Source organism: Toxorhynchites rutilus, chromosome 3, assembly GCF_029784135.1.
Source record: "Toxorhynchites rutilus septentrionalis strain SRP chromosome 3, ASM2978413v1, whole genome shotgun sequence".
NCBI classification, from domain to species: domain Eukaryota; kingdom Metazoa; phylum Arthropoda; class Insecta; order Diptera; family Culicidae; genus Toxorhynchites; species Toxorhynchites rutilus.
This window is the reverse complement of record NC_073746.1, coordinates 58,424,431-58,445,637: the sequence shown is the minus strand read 5'-3', so window position 1 is coordinate 58,445,637 and position 21,207 is coordinate 58,424,431. Positions and strand designations below refer to the sequence as shown.

The 21,207-nt window shown below is 38.8% G+C and overlaps 1 protein-coding gene across 4 annotated transcripts in view; it reads left to right on the top strand.

The window, feature by feature from the left end:
- The window catches only part of LOC129775840 (solute carrier family 66 member 2), a 91,518-nt gene that overhangs the window by 33,705 nt on the left and 36,606 nt on the right, over window positions 1–21,207 (top strand). For all 4 annotated transcript variants that reach the window (XM_055780982.1, XM_055780981.1, XM_055780984.1 and 1 more), the window contains one exon: window positions 20,508–20,644. In XM_055780982.1, the coding sequence (XP_055636957.1) occupies window positions 20,508–20,644 (137 nt within the window). The remainder of the gene's footprint in view (window positions 1–20,507; window positions 20,645–21,207) is intronic.

The following is a 21,207-nucleotide window of genomic DNA, read 5'->3' as shown; positions in this document are numbered from 1 at the left end:
GTTATTAAATTACGTATTCTATGATTATGAAAATCCAAGATGGTGGCCGCTACAAAAAGGCGGACTACATATCTCATCAAAACCCCATCAATATGGGTATCAAATGAAAGGGCTTGACTAGTAGAACACAGTAATTTATGAAAAATGTAAATCCAAAATAATCGCCTTTACAAAATGGGTCATTTTTTTCAATTCATCAATATGGATATCAAACGAAATGGCTTGACTAGTAGAACATACTTATTTGTGAAAAATCACATTTTAAATGTACTAGTGAATAATCAATATGTTTATGTCGCCTATAGTAAGTTCTTCTAACATATCGTCCAGGTCTTCACTTGCGTATAGCTCATCAATATCCTAATCGGAACTCGATGAGATAATACTCGAAACTTTTCTTCTAACACTTCGCACTATTTCGTCGTTACTAGTTTCCTTGCTTTCAGACTTGCTATTACGCCGTCCGGTGAACATTTTAAGGATGAAAAAAATTTATGTGTGTCCAAAAAATATACATAATAAACATATTGTTTTTTGGAATAAACAGGAGCTTTTCCGCGTTGCGCAATTATTATTCTCATTCTCAGAAAAAAAACTTGCAACTTGCTTCTTCTTTTAGCTTTTTAACTACCAAGCGCAAAGAACGAAGAAAACGAATTACGTGAAAAATCGGAGTTGCCAAATGTGATATAGTTTATGACGATTATTTTCCCACAAATATGACATATATTCTCAGTATGATATATTCACCGAATCTTTGCAATCGAATGAACAGAATATTCCATATTCTCCAATAAATTTGTAGTTATTCATCGCCATCGAATATAGCATATAAAGCAAGTACGTTCGGTTGAATTTCATTTTTTATTATCATTTCCAACACTGTATAATTGACTGAAAACTTATTTTTATAAGTTTTGTAATCAGCAGTCGGGTGATTTCATTCCGATCCAACAGAAAAGTAGTCCTGAATCGAACCCGAATTCATTATTATCGTTGACCGCTTATTTCTCTAGCGCACCGACAGTTGAATTTGGAACGCAAGAAACTCGACCGAATCGCTCTGGGCGACGAAGGTGTTAAACTGGTTAGATAAGATAACGCGGTAGAATCTGATACCACACTCTGTTCAAAAATTGTACACAAAAGTACCAATAAAGCCATTACTACCCTTTTTTCGGGTTCAATCATGCAGAAGAAGACAAGGAATCATAATTTATCATTTTTGAACCCAAGTCTAAATAGTTAAAATCCACATAAATATATACCTATGTCCGTGTAGCTGATGTAGTGAACTGATCTCATTGAATGCTAAGTTCTGCTTATGTATAGAAAAGGGAAAGCAGAATGGGCAAGTGCGTTCGAGAAATTGAAGCGGGTTTCCAAGGAAGACATATATGGGGCACATAATATTAAATTCGTTACTACTCAAGCTATCATAATCTGATATGCGTGAGTATACCCTTTCGAACTTCTAAATTAATTGCATTTTTTACATAACCAAACAACATTATGGTAGGAAGATGAAAGAAAAGAGCGCCATTGTGGCAGCCATTTGTGGCTAGCTTCCACCTTCACCTTAAGTAGTTTTAGTTGTTGAATTGTTATTTATTTAGAAATTACGGTGAAGTCGACAACAGTTTGAGCCTCGCGCGCGTTGTCAGACATAGAAAACTGAGAATGAAATTCAGAAAAAGACATCAACTGACAAAAACACATACTCTAATTTTGTCATCTGAAACAGATTGCTTACACCATGTTTTGGTTTCACGATAGCCAATTACCTAGTCCTTTCCGACCGATGCCTGTTTACAATTTACCGATTTCGCGTTTATGCGCATTACCTGGGGTGGCGCGTTTGCAATCAAACAAGTTCATTCGAAAGTGGGCGTCAGTGCTGGCGCTATTTCTTTCCGTCTAGCCCGGAACAAATCTCGTACGCAAAAGTACTTCTTGGCAACGAATATCTCTTTTCCATTTCTTCTCATTAGACTTGTTTGTTTTTCCTGATCTGCTGTACGCGATTTCCACTCAAATAAGTCAGACTTCCCATACACACTTCCGCGTACTCCGGATTATAAATCGGTTCTGCCTGCCAAACAGACAGAGCAAATTAGTCATAAACAGATTTCTGTTGAACAAAGTCTGACTTTCCGAATTGACCCGCAGTCAATCGATTTGTCTAGTCTGTTTCGTCTGTATTCGGTTATCTTCAGTACGAAGAAGAAAAGAGTTGCTTTCACGAAAAAACCCAAAATCAAATTAGTAGAGAGCAAAAAAAAACTTTAATTTCGCTGTCGCGAACGTCAGTCCCGCTAATGGATGATAATTACATCAAGTGATAATTAAACACTCAGCTTCGCGCACGACGATGAAATGAGAAATGTTTCTCTGTCAGCTTCGAAAACGCCGGTTGCTCATGGGATACTGCTACGGTGTTTCCTCCTTATCGAAAACAATCAAAGTCGTCACAGTAGTATCTGAAATTGAAAACGGTAGCGGTGAGATACAAACACGAAAGCATCATCGATCGAGAAATACAATCGACTTGTGGGAGCGGCAGAGACAAGACAATTGCCCTCACTCTATGGGGGGTCTCATCTATAAACAAGCCGATCTGATGAAATTGAATTATGTGGGGAGCGGGACTGTTTGAATATGGAGATTTAGATGTTCTGGGTGGGTGGAGAGTTGGAGTGCATCATCAGGTGGCACAAGGCATACGGATTGATGATTCATTTACAGGGCTTAATTTTATGGCTGTATGCAACCATATTTTGTCGGTGATATTTCTGGGAATGATTGGCAGCAGTTTGGCAAATTTCCACTAGTTTATTCAATCTTGGTTCGATTTCATCTTCTGGTGGTACGAATAATTCAATTATTATTTCTAGCAATGATTTATATCATACAAAAGTTTTGAGATGGAACAATGCATTCAAATCTATTCCATTCTCCAATAAACTATTTTCGCGGTAGAATAGTTGTGCGATAACCGGAACGGTGGTCGTCAAACTTGAATCCGAACGGAAAGAGTGGCATAAAAGATAAGATGAACCTTCGAGTTTGCATGCAAACGATATTGCATTGACAATTTACATATTTTCCGTATGCTTTCTCAAATCCCTATTGCGAAATGATATGACATTCGTTCGTTCAGAAAGTTAATTCATTTCGTTTCGATTCAAAAAAAGGAATACTTATCTTATTGTTCAGTCCCACATTATGCATTTTTCTAGCTATATCATGGCATTTATAAAATTTTTGATCCTTACACATCGACACCGTTTATGAGAGTCTATTCGAAGTGTAAAATTTAAAACACATTCGATCCCATTTGTACCCAAAAACCTCAACCTGACAAATCTTTCTCTGTGTTTCTGCGGGTTTTAGAGTTGTTTGGTGTTTAAAAATAATAAAGCCGTGAATTGCAACAGTTGGTTGGTAGAATCAAGAGATGCATTGGCGAAGTTGACGTGAAAGCCGTACAACGCTCCTGTTCCGACACCCAGAGCTGCCAATCTTCCAGATTTTTAAGGATATCCCAAACTTTTTTGAGTTTTCCTGACAAACACACAATATTCCCTGATTTTGCTGAAATGATCCTGATTTTTCCTGATTTTCATACTTTTACCTTTATTTTACTTTTATCATATTTATTATAGGTAATAAAAATGTTGGTATCCCTGCCGAAGTTTTCCTGGTTGGAAATGAGAACTGTCACTGTCTTTCGTTTTTTATTTATCTATTCCGAACGATTCGCTTTTCCGAAGCTGTCAATATTTATTAAAGCTTTAAGTTGACGTGGAAGGAAGATACTAAGGAAAGTAGATTGAAATTGTTATATTTTGGATGAACAAAGTTACATGATATTTAGTAGCCAGATCCGCAATATCTGTGCAATGCGCTTATTGATAATCGAGAGTCCAAATTCCTTCTTATTTTCCGATGCATTGAACTCTCCAGTTCCGGCTAGCTCCAGAATTCGATTCCTGTCACGATTGTTTATTTTGGTAATCGCCTTAGTTTTCTTCTTAACGCCATATTTTTCACTTTTCTTCAGCACATTTCGAATCGATGTTTCGGATCTGTTTACTCTCCCTCCTATTTCCCGGTTATAAATACCAGTTTTCTTCAGTTCACGAACAACTTTTTTTTCAGATACACTCAACTATCTTTTTTTCGGCATTTTTCACCTCGGATCGACAAATTGCCAGCACCAACAAATGTTTTGCGTCTGCCGTACAACAACAAAACTGAAATGACAGATTGCCAAGGCTTTGGATGTCATAGGTGCGCCAGTCGCTTATGTTCAATTGTGGGCTTTTAAACGAATTTCTCTCCTCAAAATAGAATTAAATTCAATGATTGTAGGTCTAAACTTTACACACGACGACCAAAAAAATAAAGTTGCGAAGACAGATTTATAATCGCTGAGGACTTCGAACAAACATTAGCTTGCGTTTAAACGAATTTACCTCACTGTATAAAAATCAAATGCTCCGCACATTCAAAGTAGAGCAAACTTTAATGATGATATATTATAGATATATTTACCATAGTGGAACTATATCTATAATTGAACCAATTAATAATAAAACTTGGAAACATGCTGTAGGGTTTTGGGAAAATTGATTTCCCACTTCTTCAAGAGTTTATACCAATCTTATTAATTTTTTGCGCACTTCTCAGTATCGTTAGAATGATTTTTTTTTATTCATTGAGGAAAATATATTAATTGTTCGCAACGCTCTTACCGCCGCCGATGATGACCGAATGGAAAAGCTGATCAAGAATTTTCCTAGGTAAACGACAAATGCATTAGCAGATTAACTACATACACTAGAGTCGCTTTTTACGCGGGAATACGTGCTGCGCAAAAAAACTCGTAAAAGAAAATCGCGTAGATTCCAAATCCACGTAAAAATAAACCGCGTAAATTTCAAAATACGTGTAAAAAACTAACAAACAGTGAATTATTAGTTCGAAATGCAACCCATACTCTAACAACTGGTTACTGTTTTTTTTTTGCATGCTACAGTAATGAGATTTGTTTCTCCTTTTAATCAGTGATATAATACAAACTTGTTTCGTGAAAAGTCACATCACCGCGTAAATTTCGAATTCCGCGTGAAAAAACCGTGTAAATTGCGAAATCCGTATAAAAATAAACCGCGTGAATTCCTAAAACCGCGTAAAGACAGCCGTTAAAAATTACCACGTAAAAAGCGACTTCAGTGTATATCTAAAACCACCGTTCATCAGCATCTGGTAAAGCATGGTTACGTTAATCCTTACGATGCGTGAGTTCCGCACAAGTTGACCGAAAAAACTCTAATGGATTGGGTCATTTACAACAATGTTTAGCGACAAAAAAAACTTGGCGTAGGCGTAATAGACCATCATTAGATGACCCCAAAGCCAGTCTGCATCCAAAGAAAGTAATACTCTGTGGCTGGTGGAATTGGAGAGGAAGGGTTAGGTCCCTTAAAAATTCACTCAAGGTCAAAAAACTTCAATTCTTTGGACAGACGATGCTTATAAAATAAAATAAATGTATGTCTTGAAAATGATGTTTCTGTTTCCCCAAAAATCAGCATTAACTTTCCGAACAAATATGAGCTATCTTGATTTTTGTTTTCATTCGCTGAGACGAACCAGCCCAGGAGGCTGAAAGTCTCAAAAATAAAGAAAAAAAAAAAAATTGTTTTCATTCTTCCTGATTTTTCAAAATTATAGTTGGCAACCCTGCCAACATCAAACGGAAGCTTCGCCGAACAGCCGATTACGGACCGTTTTCGAATGTTTACTCATTTTGTTTCAACAATGGACAATGTATCTTCAATTTCAATAAATCAGATCATCTTCACGTATGTTTGTGTTAAGTTTGAGTTTGAGAAACAAATCCCAAAAATGTTGTTGCCACCCTTTAGTTTTGGGTTTGCTTTAATGAATTAGCCCAGCTGCTTATATTCGAGAAAGGTCGAATCCTCTAGTAAAGGGGACATTTCTTCGGATAATTGATAATTGGATAATTTCCATATTTCGATCATATCGTTATCAAGAAGAGGTTGTATAAATAAAAATTAATCGCTAGGTGTGCTGCTAAGTGCAAAACTCGAGAACGGATCATCCGATTTAAGCTGTATTTATTTTGTTATGTTCGTCTTTACCCATCAATGTAACGGCGAGAAAAATCGAAAAAAAATGGGAAAATTCGATAAATTGAATTCCCATATACAATAGCATCGTGACATTCTTTGTCAGTCCAATTGATATTCGCGTTGACGAAATTGATCTTCGTATGAAAATGGTAATGAATTTGAAAGAACGTGCTCTTATATTCTATCCATATGAATGAAAATAAATCGCCAAATGTGTTGTCATAAAGGGCTAGGGAGTCTCTAAATTGGGGTATCTCGTGAATTCATCACGAAATGACTAAGCCTAATGTGTTTAAACCGGGAAAATTTTGTGACGTGACCTCTATTCAATTTGTATTCTCAATATGTATTCGAAATACGTAATCCGATATGAAAAACACATTGCTTGGAAAAAAAAATTAAGATATATGTTCAATATACTGATTCTTCAATTAAGTTTATCTGTTTAATCTGTTTAGCTTTGAAAACATCCTAATTCCACTTCAAGAATCCATTTTTTTACTCTTTATTTGAGAGGCTTTCAGCCTCCTGGGCTCGTTCGCCTACATCATGAATCCAAGTTCATTTAGTGCAGGGGTGCTCAAACTATTTTGGGCAATTGACCTCTTTTCCAGAATTAAGTGATACCTTAGACCCCCATAGCCAATTTTTTTGAACAAAAATCTATTTCTAGTTTCTGTCTGATTCATACAAAATTTTTACTTATTTAAAAACTTGGTTAATTTTTTGTAAGGCCACCCACAGAAAATATTTTTTGTCGCACTTGGAATATTATTTCAATATTTTGCTTAACCAAATACTTCCTAAAATATTTGGCGACATTCACTTTTTAGGGCTGCTTAAAATGTACGATAATTATTTGGGAGTCAAAAATTCTGTTAAATTTGTTAAACATGCAACAAGTTTATATTTTTTTTTACTGTAAGCGTTCTTTTTAGGAACTACTGTGTAAGTTCATGCAGTTTCTTCAATTAAAAAAATGGAGTATTTGATGAAAAATTCTAATTTTATATTTTTTCATTGTAAGTGTATATAAAAATGTTTTTTATCGCTCCACTAGAGATATTGTTTCAATTTTTCTATAACCAAAGCCACAATAAAATGAGCTTACAAGGCAGCGGCAAGCAGTGTTTTTGGGTTTAACTGATAGTGTCAACTATACTACCACCAATTTTTTAGTTTATTTTTTTTATCGAAGATAATGTGTTCGTATTATGTAAGAATTATGTTCTCTGAAATTTGAGTTGATTCCTTGTCTATTTTTTAGTGTTGCCAAGTGTATTGAACAGAAATCTAAATTTTGGAAAATAAATTTTTTGTTTTTATATTAGGCTGTCAAAAAAGTCCTGCGGTATTTTTTTTTTGAATTTTCATTTGTTCATAAAATTAGTTACAATCATCTGTTTTAAGTCAAATATGCGCCGTTTTGTTCGATGACTTGTTCCCAACGAGATGCCAACTTCATAATACCACTGTTATAGAAGCTCGCTTCCTTATTGGCAAAAAACTCGGATAGCCAATTTTCACAGGCCTCTTTTGTGGCTAACTTCTGACTACCTAGCTCGTTCGCCATGGACAAAAACAGGTGGTAGTCACTTGGTGCAAGGTCCGGACTATACGACGGATGCAAAAGAACCTCCCATCCGAGACCTTCTCAGGACTAGAACTGCAAAAGTTTAAAGTTCCTTTTAATTCAACACAATCAATCAAACAACATTTTCACGTCTAATGTGTAAAACATGGTTTAATAGTTATTTATTCTTATCATATATCGACGCATTATATTTAAACTTGATGATTGCAGACATATGCTACAAACCACTCTCTTCGGGGCTCAGTAATTTTTTGGGATAAGTTTTCTTCATTGCGGGAATGTCATTTCACCACCACGGGTAGTTGTGGCATTGGTTCGTTTATCCGGAGAATAGTTTGAAAAATCAACATTGCGTAGCCCTCTGAATTCCTCATCAATTGGCTGAATCATTTATCTGGGATCCAGATTAGGAAAATTTTTAGTAAACGGTAGAATGGTTTGATGTGTAATCAACAGTTCAGCCACTGTCCCAACCTATACATTTTCCAAGCTTTCGTAATTTTGTTGATCAAAAGCAACTTCATTCAGATCTTTTAGCGTTTGCATGAACTCATTTGTGAAAAAAATCCGATACCGTGCGGAAAAGTCGTGAAATGCTCAGTAGGACTCTCACTTTGAAATAGTTTGTTCATGTTGTTAATTCATTTGAGTATGTATGACAAAAATGTCAAATAAATATTAGCCTACCACTTTGGCGTTCTCAACATGATTAATATGTTTCACTTCCAAAGTAGATTCAAAGTGATTCATATCTGTCAAGCACTATTTGCACCACTGCATGCAGTGAAAGCCATGGATGCAGCAATTTCAAGGGTTTTAATTCAAGAATTTCCTGAATCTCATCACACTTACTAGTTCGCAAGGGACTGCAGCTAAGACAACTATTGGTTTGCTCAATTTCATCTGGAATATGCTTACACGCATACGAAGAGCATAAGGCAGAACTAAAGCAAATACACTCCATAATGAATAGCGATGGACAATTTCTTTTAACACTTTTGTCGCCCAGAGCGATTCGGTTGAGTTTCTTGCGGGGCCCAAATTCAACTCTCGGTGCGTTAGAGAAATAAGCGGACAACGATAGTAATGAATTAGTGTTAGATTCAGGACTTCTTTTCTGTTGAATCCGAATGAAATCAACTGACTGCTGTATAGAAAACTTATAAAGGTAATTTTTCAGCCAATTGTAGTGTTGCCAATGATAATAAAAAATGAAATTCAACAGAACGTACTTGCTTCATATACTATATTCGATGACGATGAATAACTGTATTTTTATTGTAGAATATGGAATATTCTGTTCAATCTTTGGCGAAGATTCCGTGAATATATCATACCAAGAACATATGAGGGGCTAAGAATGAAAGGGGTGTAAGTGATTTGATCGATTTCTCTACATCGCCTCTCTCTTTTGGTCATAGCTTAACCTCAAATACATTCCCAGCTGTATTTGACAATGTAGAAGATAGGTCAGAACCTCACCTATCAGATTCTATAGCAAACATAAATTGGAACGTTTTTGCAATTGAGTTATTAACTAAAAAAACAGGAAGTGGGTTATATCTATGGTATAACCGCAAGGGTGACGTAGGACTATCGTTGATTTAGAGATCATTTGTATGAAGTTGAATCTGAATTCATTCTGAATGAATGAATATTTGGAGAACTTCGAAAACGAGAGCGTTACGTTGGAGGCACAAGGTTTTATGCATCCAATATTGGATACGGAAATATCCTACTGATGGGAAAGAATAATCTTCAGAAGCTATCCTGTTGATTGCGATTGATTGAAAAACCACAAAACCAAATGTATTTGGTCACAGTGTTACATGGATAGAAAACATTCAATTAAACTCTTTCACATGAATATATTTTGAAAATTCCCAAAGGAACTGGCAGATTATTTTCAGTAACGATTAGATATTTCCACATTTTCCTCGATACTGGAAGCCCACCAGTGGTTAATGCCAACTCGATAACCACCTGTTAATAGCACTTGATTGAAACATATTTGGTCACAGTGTTACATGGATAGAAAACATTCAATTAAACTCTTTCACATGAATATATTTTGAAAATTCCCAGAGGAACTGGCAGATTATTTTCAGTAACGATTAGTTATTTCCACATTTTCCTCGATACTGGAAGCCCACCAGTGGTTAATGCCAACTCGATAACCACCTGTTAATAGCACTTGATTGAAACATATTTGGTCACAGTGTTACATGGATAGAAAACATTCAATTAAACTCTTTCACATGAATATATTTTGAAAATTCCCAAAGGAACTGGCAGATTATTTTCAGTAACGATTAGATATTTCCACATTTTCCTCGATACTGGAAGCCCACCAGTGGTTAATGCCAACTCGATAACCACCTGTTAATAGCACTTGATTGAAACATATTTGGTCACAGTGTTACATGGATAGAAAACATTCAATTAAACTCTTTCACATGAATATATTTTGAAAATTCCCAGAGGAACTGGCAGATTATTTTCAGTAACGATTAGTTATTTCCACATTTTCCTCGATACTGGAAGCCCACCAGTGGTTAATGCCAACTCGTTAACCACCTGTTAATAGCCGCGCGTGTATGTGTGTGTAGCGATGTCTTCCCAGGGAACCGTTTGTGGCATCACTCTCCTCCTGATAGATTCCCTTCTGGCCTAGGGTGCACAAACAGGCTCTTGGTGACACCGTTCATCCGCGCTTTCATGATAAATGAAGAGCTTCACCACAACAGCGACAACATGCTCCAATCGCTGTTCAATTAGAACTGAGTGGATTTCCGAGCGCCGCTCGCTTATATACCGATTGGTGATTTCAATAGCCTGTTTTGAAAGCAATTTTAAGACTATTGAAACAAGTTTTTGGATCAAAAAGTAACAAGTATATAACGCGTAGACATTTTATCTTTCGAATGAAGTGTTTATCATACCATTTCGTTCAGTTGTTTAGGAGCTATTAACGCTCAAAATCTCGGTCTCCGGCGTAACGCTTTCGTTTTCGAAACTTTGATTTTACACCCCGGTATAGAAATGAAAGACGTAGTCCTACGTCAAAAAAGTTGATGAAGAGAAATCGATCAAGTCACTTACACCCCTTGCATTCTAAGCCCCTCATATGTCTCTTTTGTGGGAAAATAATCATCACAAAATATATCACATTCGGCAATTCCAACTTTTCATGTGAATCGTTTTCATTGTTCTTTGCGCTTGGTAGATGAAAAGCTGAAAGAAGAAGCAAGTTGCAAATTTTTTTTCAGAGAATGAGAATAATAATTGCACATTGCATTTTGCATTTTTTTTTCTTAGACGCACATGTGTTTTTTTTTCATCCCTCAAATGTTCACTGGACGGCGTAATAGTAAATCTGAAAGCGAGGAAGGTAGTAACGACGAAATAGTGCGATGCGTTAGAAGAAAAGTTTCGAGTATTATTTCATCGAGTTCCGATTAGGATATTGAGGAACTATATGCAAGTGAAGACGTGGACGACATGTTAGGAGAACTTACTATAGACAACATAAAGATATTGATGTTTCAACAGTACATTTAAAATGTGATTTTTCATAAATAAGTATGTTCTACTAGTCAAGCCCTTTCGTTTGATACCTATATTGACGAATAAAAAAAGTCTCATTTTGTGAAGGCGGTTATTTTGGATTTACATTTTTCATAAATAGCTGTGTACAGGGAAACTTCGATATAACGTACCCTCGTTATAACGTACCCTCGATATAACGTACATCTTACCTCGATACAACGTACACCTTTTCAAAGTATAAAAGAAAATTTTTTTCAATATTTTTTTCTGATAGAACAATGAATTATCTGTATTGTGATGCTAAAACAAGTTTTGTACCTTCAATCAATCTCGAAATACAGCTGGTTTTGTGATTCCAGATTCTAAATGAATCTAGCTCTAATCAACAGTACGAAGGGAAACATCATGAGAAAGGTTGATTCGTCTTCCTAAGTTCGAAGCCGCCGGACGCATATATTTCGTGATCGTGTATCGTTGAAGTGATACCGTTATTCTCGTGACTGGTCAAGTGATTGTGCGCAATAACGGGATTCCCTAGATTGTAGCTGGATTGCATTGAAGCGGACACAACAAGCAGGAGGAAGAAGGCCTGCAGCGCGGGCGCTGTGTGCTGTGTGCTGGTGAATTTATCGCCTCTCGTCATCGACACCATTATCGTGCTGTGGTGCGATACACCGGTTCAGCTGCACCGAAGGATTGATACGCGTTGGAGATTATCCGCATTGGTGTGGTGTGCATTATAAGTATCAATAATTTTATTAGGTTAAGTTTATTAGCTTTAGAAAGAAAAAACAAACAAAAAATTGAAAAATTAACTAAAAAGTGTACATCTGCCACTTTAAATGGCAGATGAAGAAGGAACCGTTGACATGGAGATTGAATCCACTGTCTACCCCTCCATATCTACGGGAGCTGGAAAGTCGCTTAAACGCGTTCCCCCCTCGGATGTCTCTTTAGAGGGAGAGTTAAGTCACCTAAACAAGCCCCCCTCAAGAAAATTTGCAAACCTTTCCTCTTCACCCCTTCAATCTCCTGCTCCCGCTTCCGATCAACTCCCGAACTTGCCTCCCAGCCCTACTGTTCCTGATCCCGCTCAACAATCGACCTCGTCCCCCTCAGTTGTTTCCTCTCCTCGTGTCAAGGTCTATCCAGAAGATTCACCTGGATCTGGCCCATGGGTTGTTTTCTTCCGGCCCAAACCAAAAGGAAAATCTCTAAATGTCATTCAAATTTCTAAAGATCTGGCAAGATATTATTCCTCCGTGGTCGAAATTAGAAAGGCTAGACCGAACAAACTGCGTGTTGTCGTGGCTAATCGGAAGCACGCTAACGATATTGTTGTCGACAATCGTTTTGTAATAGAATATCGCGTATATGTGCCCTGCCATAACGTAGAAATTGCGGGGGTGATTACAGAAACGGGTCTGACGAGCGAAATAATAAAAGAGGGAGATGGCAGATTTAAACAGCTCCCTTTGAAGCAAATTAAAATATTGGACTGCCAGCAACTAGGAAAAGTTTCCCAGAATGGGGAAGAAAAAAAATTCACGCCGTCCAACTCGTTTCGAGTAACTTTTGCTGGTTCCGCCCTCCCTGACTACGTTATGGTGGATAAATTAAGGCTTCCAGTGCGACTCTTCGTGCCAAAGCCCATGACTTGCAACAAATGCAAGTCAGTTGGTCATACAGCAGATTATTGCGCCAACAAGGAGCGCTGTGCCACTTGCGGAGAGCAACATGAGGGGAAATCCTGCAGTGCGACTGAGCATAAATGTCCATATTGCGGGGGATCCCCACATGAGCTCTCAGCTTGTGAAACTTACAAGAGTCGCTGGGATAAACAGAAGCGCTCTTTGAAGGAACGCTCGAAGCGCACTTTTGCGGAAATTTTGAAGGGCGCTTCTCCACTGGCTCAAGAGCAACAACCAATCAACACACATAATGTTTTCGCTACGTTGCCAGTTGACGAAATAGAAGCGGACACAGCTAGCGGGGGCACAACGGTTATTTCCAAAGGGAATCCCCGGCGCAAAAATGTGACCACTCCCAAAGTTCAAGGACAAGTCCCTCCGGTGATACCCCCTGTTAGCTTGCCTAAAAAATCGAGTGCAGCGGACAAGCAAAATCAGGTTCCCCCTGGTTTCCGTGGGAATAGTTCATCTTCGAACGACCCAGCACTCGAGGGGACATCAAAAACCCCAACTGTCCCTATTTTTCCGTCCAGCTCAACTTCCCAATCGGGATTTATAAAGTTGTCTGACCTTTTGGATCAAATCTTCAAGTGTTTTAATGTTTCCGACTCCATCAGAACCATTGTCATCTCAATGCTTCCAGTATTAAAGACAATTTTGCAACAATTGATGCAAACATGGCCCCTCCTTGCAATGATTATCTCTCTTGATGTCTAATTTAAATAGAGAGGTCGGAGATATCACTGTTTTACAGTGGAATTGTCGTAGTCTTACCCCTAAATTGGATACATTCAAATTTCTAATTCATAAAGTCAATTGTGATATTTTTGCACTGTCCGAAACCTGGCTCTCTTCTCAAAATGATCTCTCTTTCCACGATTTTAATATAATACGCTTGGACCGCGATGACAGATACGGAGGGGTACTATTGGGGATCAATAAGTGTCACTCTTTTTTTAGAATTGACCTTCCACCTATTGGAGGGATCGAAGCTGTTGCCTGTCATGCAAACATCAGAGGCAAAGACCTTTGTATAGTCAGCTTGTATTGGCCTCCGAGATCTGCGGTTAGCCGCAAGCAACTTGTTGACATGTGCTCACTCCTTCCTGAGCCACGATTGATCTTGGGAGACTTCAACTCTCACGGAACTGCCTGGGGGGAACAGTACGACGACAATCGTTCATCGTTGATATATGACCTTTGTAACAGCTTCAATATGACCGTTTTGAACACTGGGGAAACAACACGTGTACCTAAACCTCCTGCTAACCCAAGTGCTCTTGACCTCTCGCTTTGCTCGAATTCACTATCGTTAGATTGCAAGTGGAATGTAATCCAGGATCCCAACGGTAGTGATCACTTGCCAATCGAAATTTCCATCACCATTGGGTCGAATTCTTCTGAATCTATAAACATGGCATATGACCTCACAAGACACATTGACTGGAAAAAATATGCGGACGCGATTGCTCTAGCCATCAATTCCAAAGATGGTTTACCTCCATTGGAGGAGTATAACTTCCTTTCTCGTTTGATCTATGACAGCGCGGTTCGCGCTCAAACGAAACCCATCCCAGGTTCCACTATTCGTCGAAGGCCTCCCAATCCATGGTGGGATAGCCAATGTTCCAAGCTTTATCAGGATAAATCGAATGCATTTAAAGCTTTTCGGAAAAGTGGAACCATTGAGAATTTTCAAACGTATTTATCCCTTGAAAATCAATTTAAAAACTTGATCAAAGGGAAAAAACGTGCTTATTGGCGAAATTTCGTGGGAGGTCTGTCACGAGAAACGTCAATGAAAAAATTATGGAAAGTGGCTCGAAACATGAGAAATCGCTCTTCAACGAATGAAAGCGAGGAATATTCACATCGATGGATTTTAAATTTTGCACGGAAGGTTTGTCCCGATTCCGTTCCTGTACAAAAAATTGTTCGAGATATTTCACAAGATAGGTGCGATCTTGATTCCGAGTTTTCGATGGTAGAATTCTCTCTTGCTCTCCTTTCATGTAACAATTCTGCGCCGGGATCGGATAGAATTAAGTTCAACTTGCTGAAAAACCTCCCTGATGTGGCGAAACATCGCTTGTTGAATTTATTCAATCGGTTTATGGAGCATAATATTGTTCCAGATGATTGGAGACAAGTACGAGTTATAGCTTCAATTCGTACCCGCGTCCGACTTCAATTCGTACCGCCCAATAGCAATGCTGTCTTGTATACGGAAATTGTTGGAGAAAATGATCTTGTTTCGCCTTGATCGTTGGGTTGAAACGAATGGCTTACTCTCAGATACACAATATGGGTTCCGCAGGGGCAAGGGGACGAATGATTGTCTTGCGTTGCTTTCTTCAGAAATTCAAATGGCTTACGCCGGAAAAAAACAAATGGCTTCAGTGTTCTTGGACATAAAGGGGGCCTTTGATTCTGTTTCAATAGAGGTTTTGTCAGACAAATTACACTTTCGGGGTCTGCCGCCTCTATTGAATAATATGTTATATAACTTGCTTTGTGAGAAACATTTGAACTTTTCTCACGGAGATTCGGCAGTAAGTCGGTTCTCTTACATGGGCCTCCCCCAGGGCTCATGTTTAAGCCCCCTTTTGTACAACTTCTATGTAAGCGACATCGACAATTGCCTTACACAAAATTGCAGCCTAAGACAACTTGCAGATGATGGAGTGGTGTCTGTCGTAGGATCAAACGAATCCGACCTGCAAGGACCCTTATAAGATACTTTGAACAATTTTTCAACCTGGGCCATTGGGCTAGGGATCGAATTCTCCACGGAGAAAACAGAGATGGTGGTTTTTTCTAGGAAGCATAGACCAGCAAAACCAAAGCTTCAACTTTTGGGTAAACCGATCACTCATGCTATGTCATTCAAGTATCTTGGGGTATGGTTCGACTCCAAATGTACTTGGGGGGCCCATATTAGGTATCTGAGTAAAAAATGTCAACAAAGAATAAACTTTCTCCGTACAATTACCGGCACCTGGTGGGGAGCCCATCCCGAAGATCTTATAATGTTGTATCGAACAACTATTCTCTCAGTGATGGAGTATGGCAGTTTCTGTTTTCAATCAGCTGCCAAAACACACCTCATTAAACTCGAGCGAATTCAGTATCTTTGTCTCCGTATTGCGTTGGGATGTATGCCCTCAACGCATACCATGAGTCTCGAGGTTTTGGCAGGCCTACTCCCACTAAAAGATCGCTTCAATTTATTATCTCTTCGGTTCCTCATCCGGTGTAAGGTCATGAACCCATTGGTGATCGGAAATTTTGAGCAGCTGATCGAGCTAAATTTTCATTCTGGATTCATGAGCTCATATCATGAATTCATCACCATGCAGGTTGATCCTTCTTCGTATATTCCCAACCGTGTTTGTTTTCCTGACTACATCGATTCCTCTGTACATTTTGATCTGTCCATGAAGCAGGATATCCATGGAATTCCAGATTATCATCGATCGGGGATCGTTCCTACGATTTTCGAAGCAAAGTATGGGCGTGTCAATTGTGATAATATGTACTTTACTGATGGGTCCTCTATGAATGAGTCCACAGGATTTGGAGTGTTCAACAATTTTTTTAGCACCTCACACAGTCTTCAGTATCCTTGCTCAGTGTATATTGCTGAATTGGCAGCAATTCATTGGGCGCTGGACAGCGTCGCCTCACGACCTGTTGAACACTATTACATTGTAACGGATAGTCTTAGCTCTGTCGAAGCTATCCGTTCAGTGAGGCCGGAAAAGCACTCGCCGTACTTCCTTGAGAGAATACGAGAAAATTTGAGTGCTTTATCCAGACGCTGTTATGTCATTACCTTTGTGTGGGTCCCTTCTCATTGCTCAATTCCGGGTAATGAGAGGGCTGACTCATTAGCAAAGGTAGGTGCGATTGAAGGCGATATTTATCAGCGTCAAATCGCCTTCAATGAATTTTACTCTTTAGTCCGTAAAAATACCATCGCTAACTGGCAACGCAAATGGAACGAAGGTGAATTGGGCCGGTGGCTTCACTCGATTATCCCTAAGGTTAGCCTCAAACCATGGTTCAAAAGTCTGGACTTGAGTCGGGACTTTATTCGCACCTTCTCCCGACTCATGTCCAATCACTGTTCGTTAAACGCGCTACTCTTTCGTTTTGATCTTGCCGACAGCAATATCTGTGCCTGCGGCCAAGGTTACCACGACGTCGAACACGTTGTTTGGTCGTGCGAGGAGTATCTTGTTGCCAGATCGAATTTAGAAAACTCTCTTCGGGCTAGAGGAAGGCAGCCCAATGTGCCGGTGAGAGATGTGTTGGCTGGTTTAGACCTTGATTACATGTCCCAAATATATGTCTTCCTAAAAGTTATCGATCTTCGTGTCTGATTATCCTTATATCCTTATATTCTCCTTTTCCTTTTTCTTCGCGAGAAATCAAATCCCTTCTTATTAACAATAGAATAAGGTGAACTGTAAAAACATTTTAGATATAAGATAGGCTTAAGAATTGAGTGTAATGAATGTGAGTGTGAATGTGAGAGTGAACATTGTCAACATATCCTTTTATCCCTTCCTTTTCCTGAAGAAAATATGTCACCCTTCTAAACTCGAGTAGACCGCGAGTAATCGGTTTTCTACACCATTAACATTAGAATTAAGGAAAAATGTTTATATATACTTGTAACAATACAGTCAGGAGTTTGGCTCCTTTAAACTTATGTAACTGAGCCTGTAAAAATAAACGATTTAATAAAAAAAAAAAAAAAAAATGAGAAAGGCTGGCTTCGTCTTCTGATTGAAGTTATTCATTAACTTGACTAAAACAGCAACACAATAATGTATTATAGACTACGTTTGTGAGTACTTTATTATGCTTCGATATAACGTGCAATTCGATACAACGTACAATTTTGAAAGTGAAATGTACGTTATATCGAAGTTTACCTGTATAGTGAAGCCCTTTGATTTGATACCCATATTGATGGGGTTTTGATGAAATGTGTAGTCCGCCATTCTGTAGCGGCCGCCTTCTTGGATTTTCAAGATCATGGAATACGCAGTTTTATAACGACAGCAGAGATGAAAACGTGCTCCAAATTATAGATTTTAGATTTTATCAATCGGTCAACAGGAAGGAGGTTAAATTTCTATTGACAACCGTGCAGATAAACATACAAACATATTTACAGTAGGTAATGCTAAATAATCCCGTTTAAAAGTATAGTATGAAAACTATATTTTTATGTTTTTGATTTTTTGATTATTCTACATAACCCATATTTACATTTAAGTGCCTCGTCGACTCCCAACATTAATTTTCATCCGATATCGACCACTTTGAGAACTTCTGATCTAGTGTAGACCGTGTTCCGTGATTTGGACCTACTGTAGGAGCAATTTCATGAGCAGTGATGGTGCTGTCTTCTGGCGTTCTTTCACTTCTGTATTAGACGCGGGATCACGAATCTAATTTGTGATTCCATTTTCCCATCATCATAAGAATATATTATTCAAGTTTCTTGGAAATTTTTAATGATAGGCGTCGTTCACAAAATAACGTAACGATAAAAAACCAGATTTTGGACCCCCTACCCCCTACGTAACGCAATTTCCTATCTCTAATACACAGTAAGTAACGAAACAATAGCCGCGACGAAAAAAAGTTGATTGAAATGAATTTCTGTCCTCAAGAATAACGAGCAGCTGTTAAGCTGGTACTTGGCATGAATGTCATTAATAGTAGGTACTGTCAACAGGATATACAAATAAGAAGAACCACAAACCCTCCTCATAATGTGATATTTTCATGATTTTTTTTTGTACAATTCTCGACCGCTATAATTTTAAATTTCGGACGAGAGCTTCCAACGCCTCCATACATGCAGAAAAATAATTGCCCACGTGTGTTTTGCATTCTTCTCATACCCCCCGATGCACTTGTTAGGCGCCAGCTTAACGACCATTGACACCATACGGGATGTTTGCCAAATCTACATTTCTACAAGACAAACCCGATACCCGAATTGTGTCTTAAAAGTCTCCCTAGCCTCCCCGAAGACCATCATTGCGATTGTTATTCAGCGCAACGACCGTCTCCTGAAGTATATCGTTTGCCACGAATACCTACACTTGTTGGCAGCAAAAAAGGATAGCAGCAGCAATATGTGTGTTATAAGCGAAGCAAACGCAAGCATTATTTGAATGTACATAAATCTGCTCTCCACCCACTCAACCCGCACTCAACTTTTACTGTAGCTATTGTTGCGAATGTATCCGGCACTGGAACCAACCGAATGAGGACGATTGCCAGAGAACATAAACCTGTTGCATCCCAGTTTTTTGTTTCTCTCTTCTATGGTATCAGCCACCGGATGGAGGTTCCTACTTTCAATATATGTATATATATTTCTCGTTGGCCTACTGTGAGTACGATTAGGTCGAGGCTCTATCGAGCAATGTTTTTCCTAACTTTTTATTTGAGAGGTTTGTCTAACCAACAACTACAGAGCCTAATTCCACCTGAAGAATAATGTTGGTGAACCGAATACATGCGACTCTGGCGAGTGAAGATATTATGGATTGTGGTTGTAATCAGTGGTAGGCTTGATGAGTTACGAAGCTGAACTGTCACCGTAAACAGTAGCATATTAACTTATTCGCTGTAAACTTTGAACAATGATAGCAATGAATTACGGTCATGATCTAACTAAACGGCTCTATGGAATCTTTGGAAGCCATTCCAACTCGCTACACTCGCAATCGTATCACGCGATTATATTATGTATCATTAAAACGAGGCTGTCCAGATAAGAGTGCTCTTGTAGATGGAAGTCGTTTTCAGAAATAGAGCACGGGGAAATGTATGGGTTTAATGATAGCATATTATCTGTGTGCTCTCATATACCTTAGTTCCACGACAATGGAGGACTTCATTCCACTATTTGATTTGGTCGCACCACGTGTTGTCTCGTCTCAACAATTTCTAAATCTGCGTTGTCTCAGAAATATTTGAGTGATGTCCGAGTCACGCAAAAGATAAAAAATATTCCACAGCGCCGCCAATGTTTTAAATTAGCAGAAACACGTTTGCTTTCAATGTCGACCACACCCCCTTCCTTCACCTGGTCAGCAGTGATCAATGGCGGTGAGATGACAAAAATAAAATATTCTTATATCACTTTGCCTTCATCGTCATTTCATTTGACTGTAGACATTGTACTGCCGGTGGTTGCCAAAAGAACCAACAATTCCACCCAGCTTCAGCTTCCCATGGCATCGATTTCGTCGTTCATCCTTCAGCGCTGGGGGGTAAAAAACACAACGTGGTCTTAAAATAACGTCGTCGTCACAATGGCTGTTTTTATTTCATTAAAGACGAGACCAAAATCATTGTGGTCGTCCCGGAGAGAGAGAGAGCTTCACGCGCGCCACATTGCGGAAAATATCCCATTAGTCAAATAGTGCAATGTCGCGACTGAAATTTTTTTTTCGTTTCCTTTCCTTTTTTCAGGTTTTCCAGTCGGTTCGAAATTCCTCTGCTGGTGCAGAGTGTGGTTATGAACATCGCAATGTTCATAATGATTCACGTGTGCGTGACGGTGCGGCGCAACAACGCAATCATGCGGACGCGGGAACGGGTTTTCTCAGGTGAGAGTCCATTCAGACCGGAAGCCTCTAGTATCGATTACAGGATCAATGACTCATGTATATTGCGAAAATTTTTGATTTAGGTTTTTGCTGTCTAGTTTTTTTTAGAACAAACACAGAAATACTTTCGTGATTATGTTGCCGCCCCAACATGGTCTAGATTTTACCATGCACATTTCGCAACACATCCATTTGGTTAAGGCGGATAATCAAATGATATGAACGAATCATGCATTAATAAAGAGCTCACATCTCACATCTCACCATCTCGCAAGCTGAATCCAGTTTTTTTCTCTCTATATTGTTTTGTCGAGTAGAAGGACTCGTAGAGACCTTGAATCAATTCACTGCTGTACGATTCGCTTTGTCTCGGCGCACTTATTTGTGGAATCTGTAGAATCTTCCGCGGCTTTACGCGGCTGCGATATCAGCGGCTAAGAATTACTGGCGTTCAATGGGGAGGAATGATTTTATTCGTTCCAATTGAGTGTATTAAAAGATTCGTTCGTCGTTCGCCGCACATAGACGTTGCGGAAGGGCTGATGTTGATTAGCGGCTAAAAT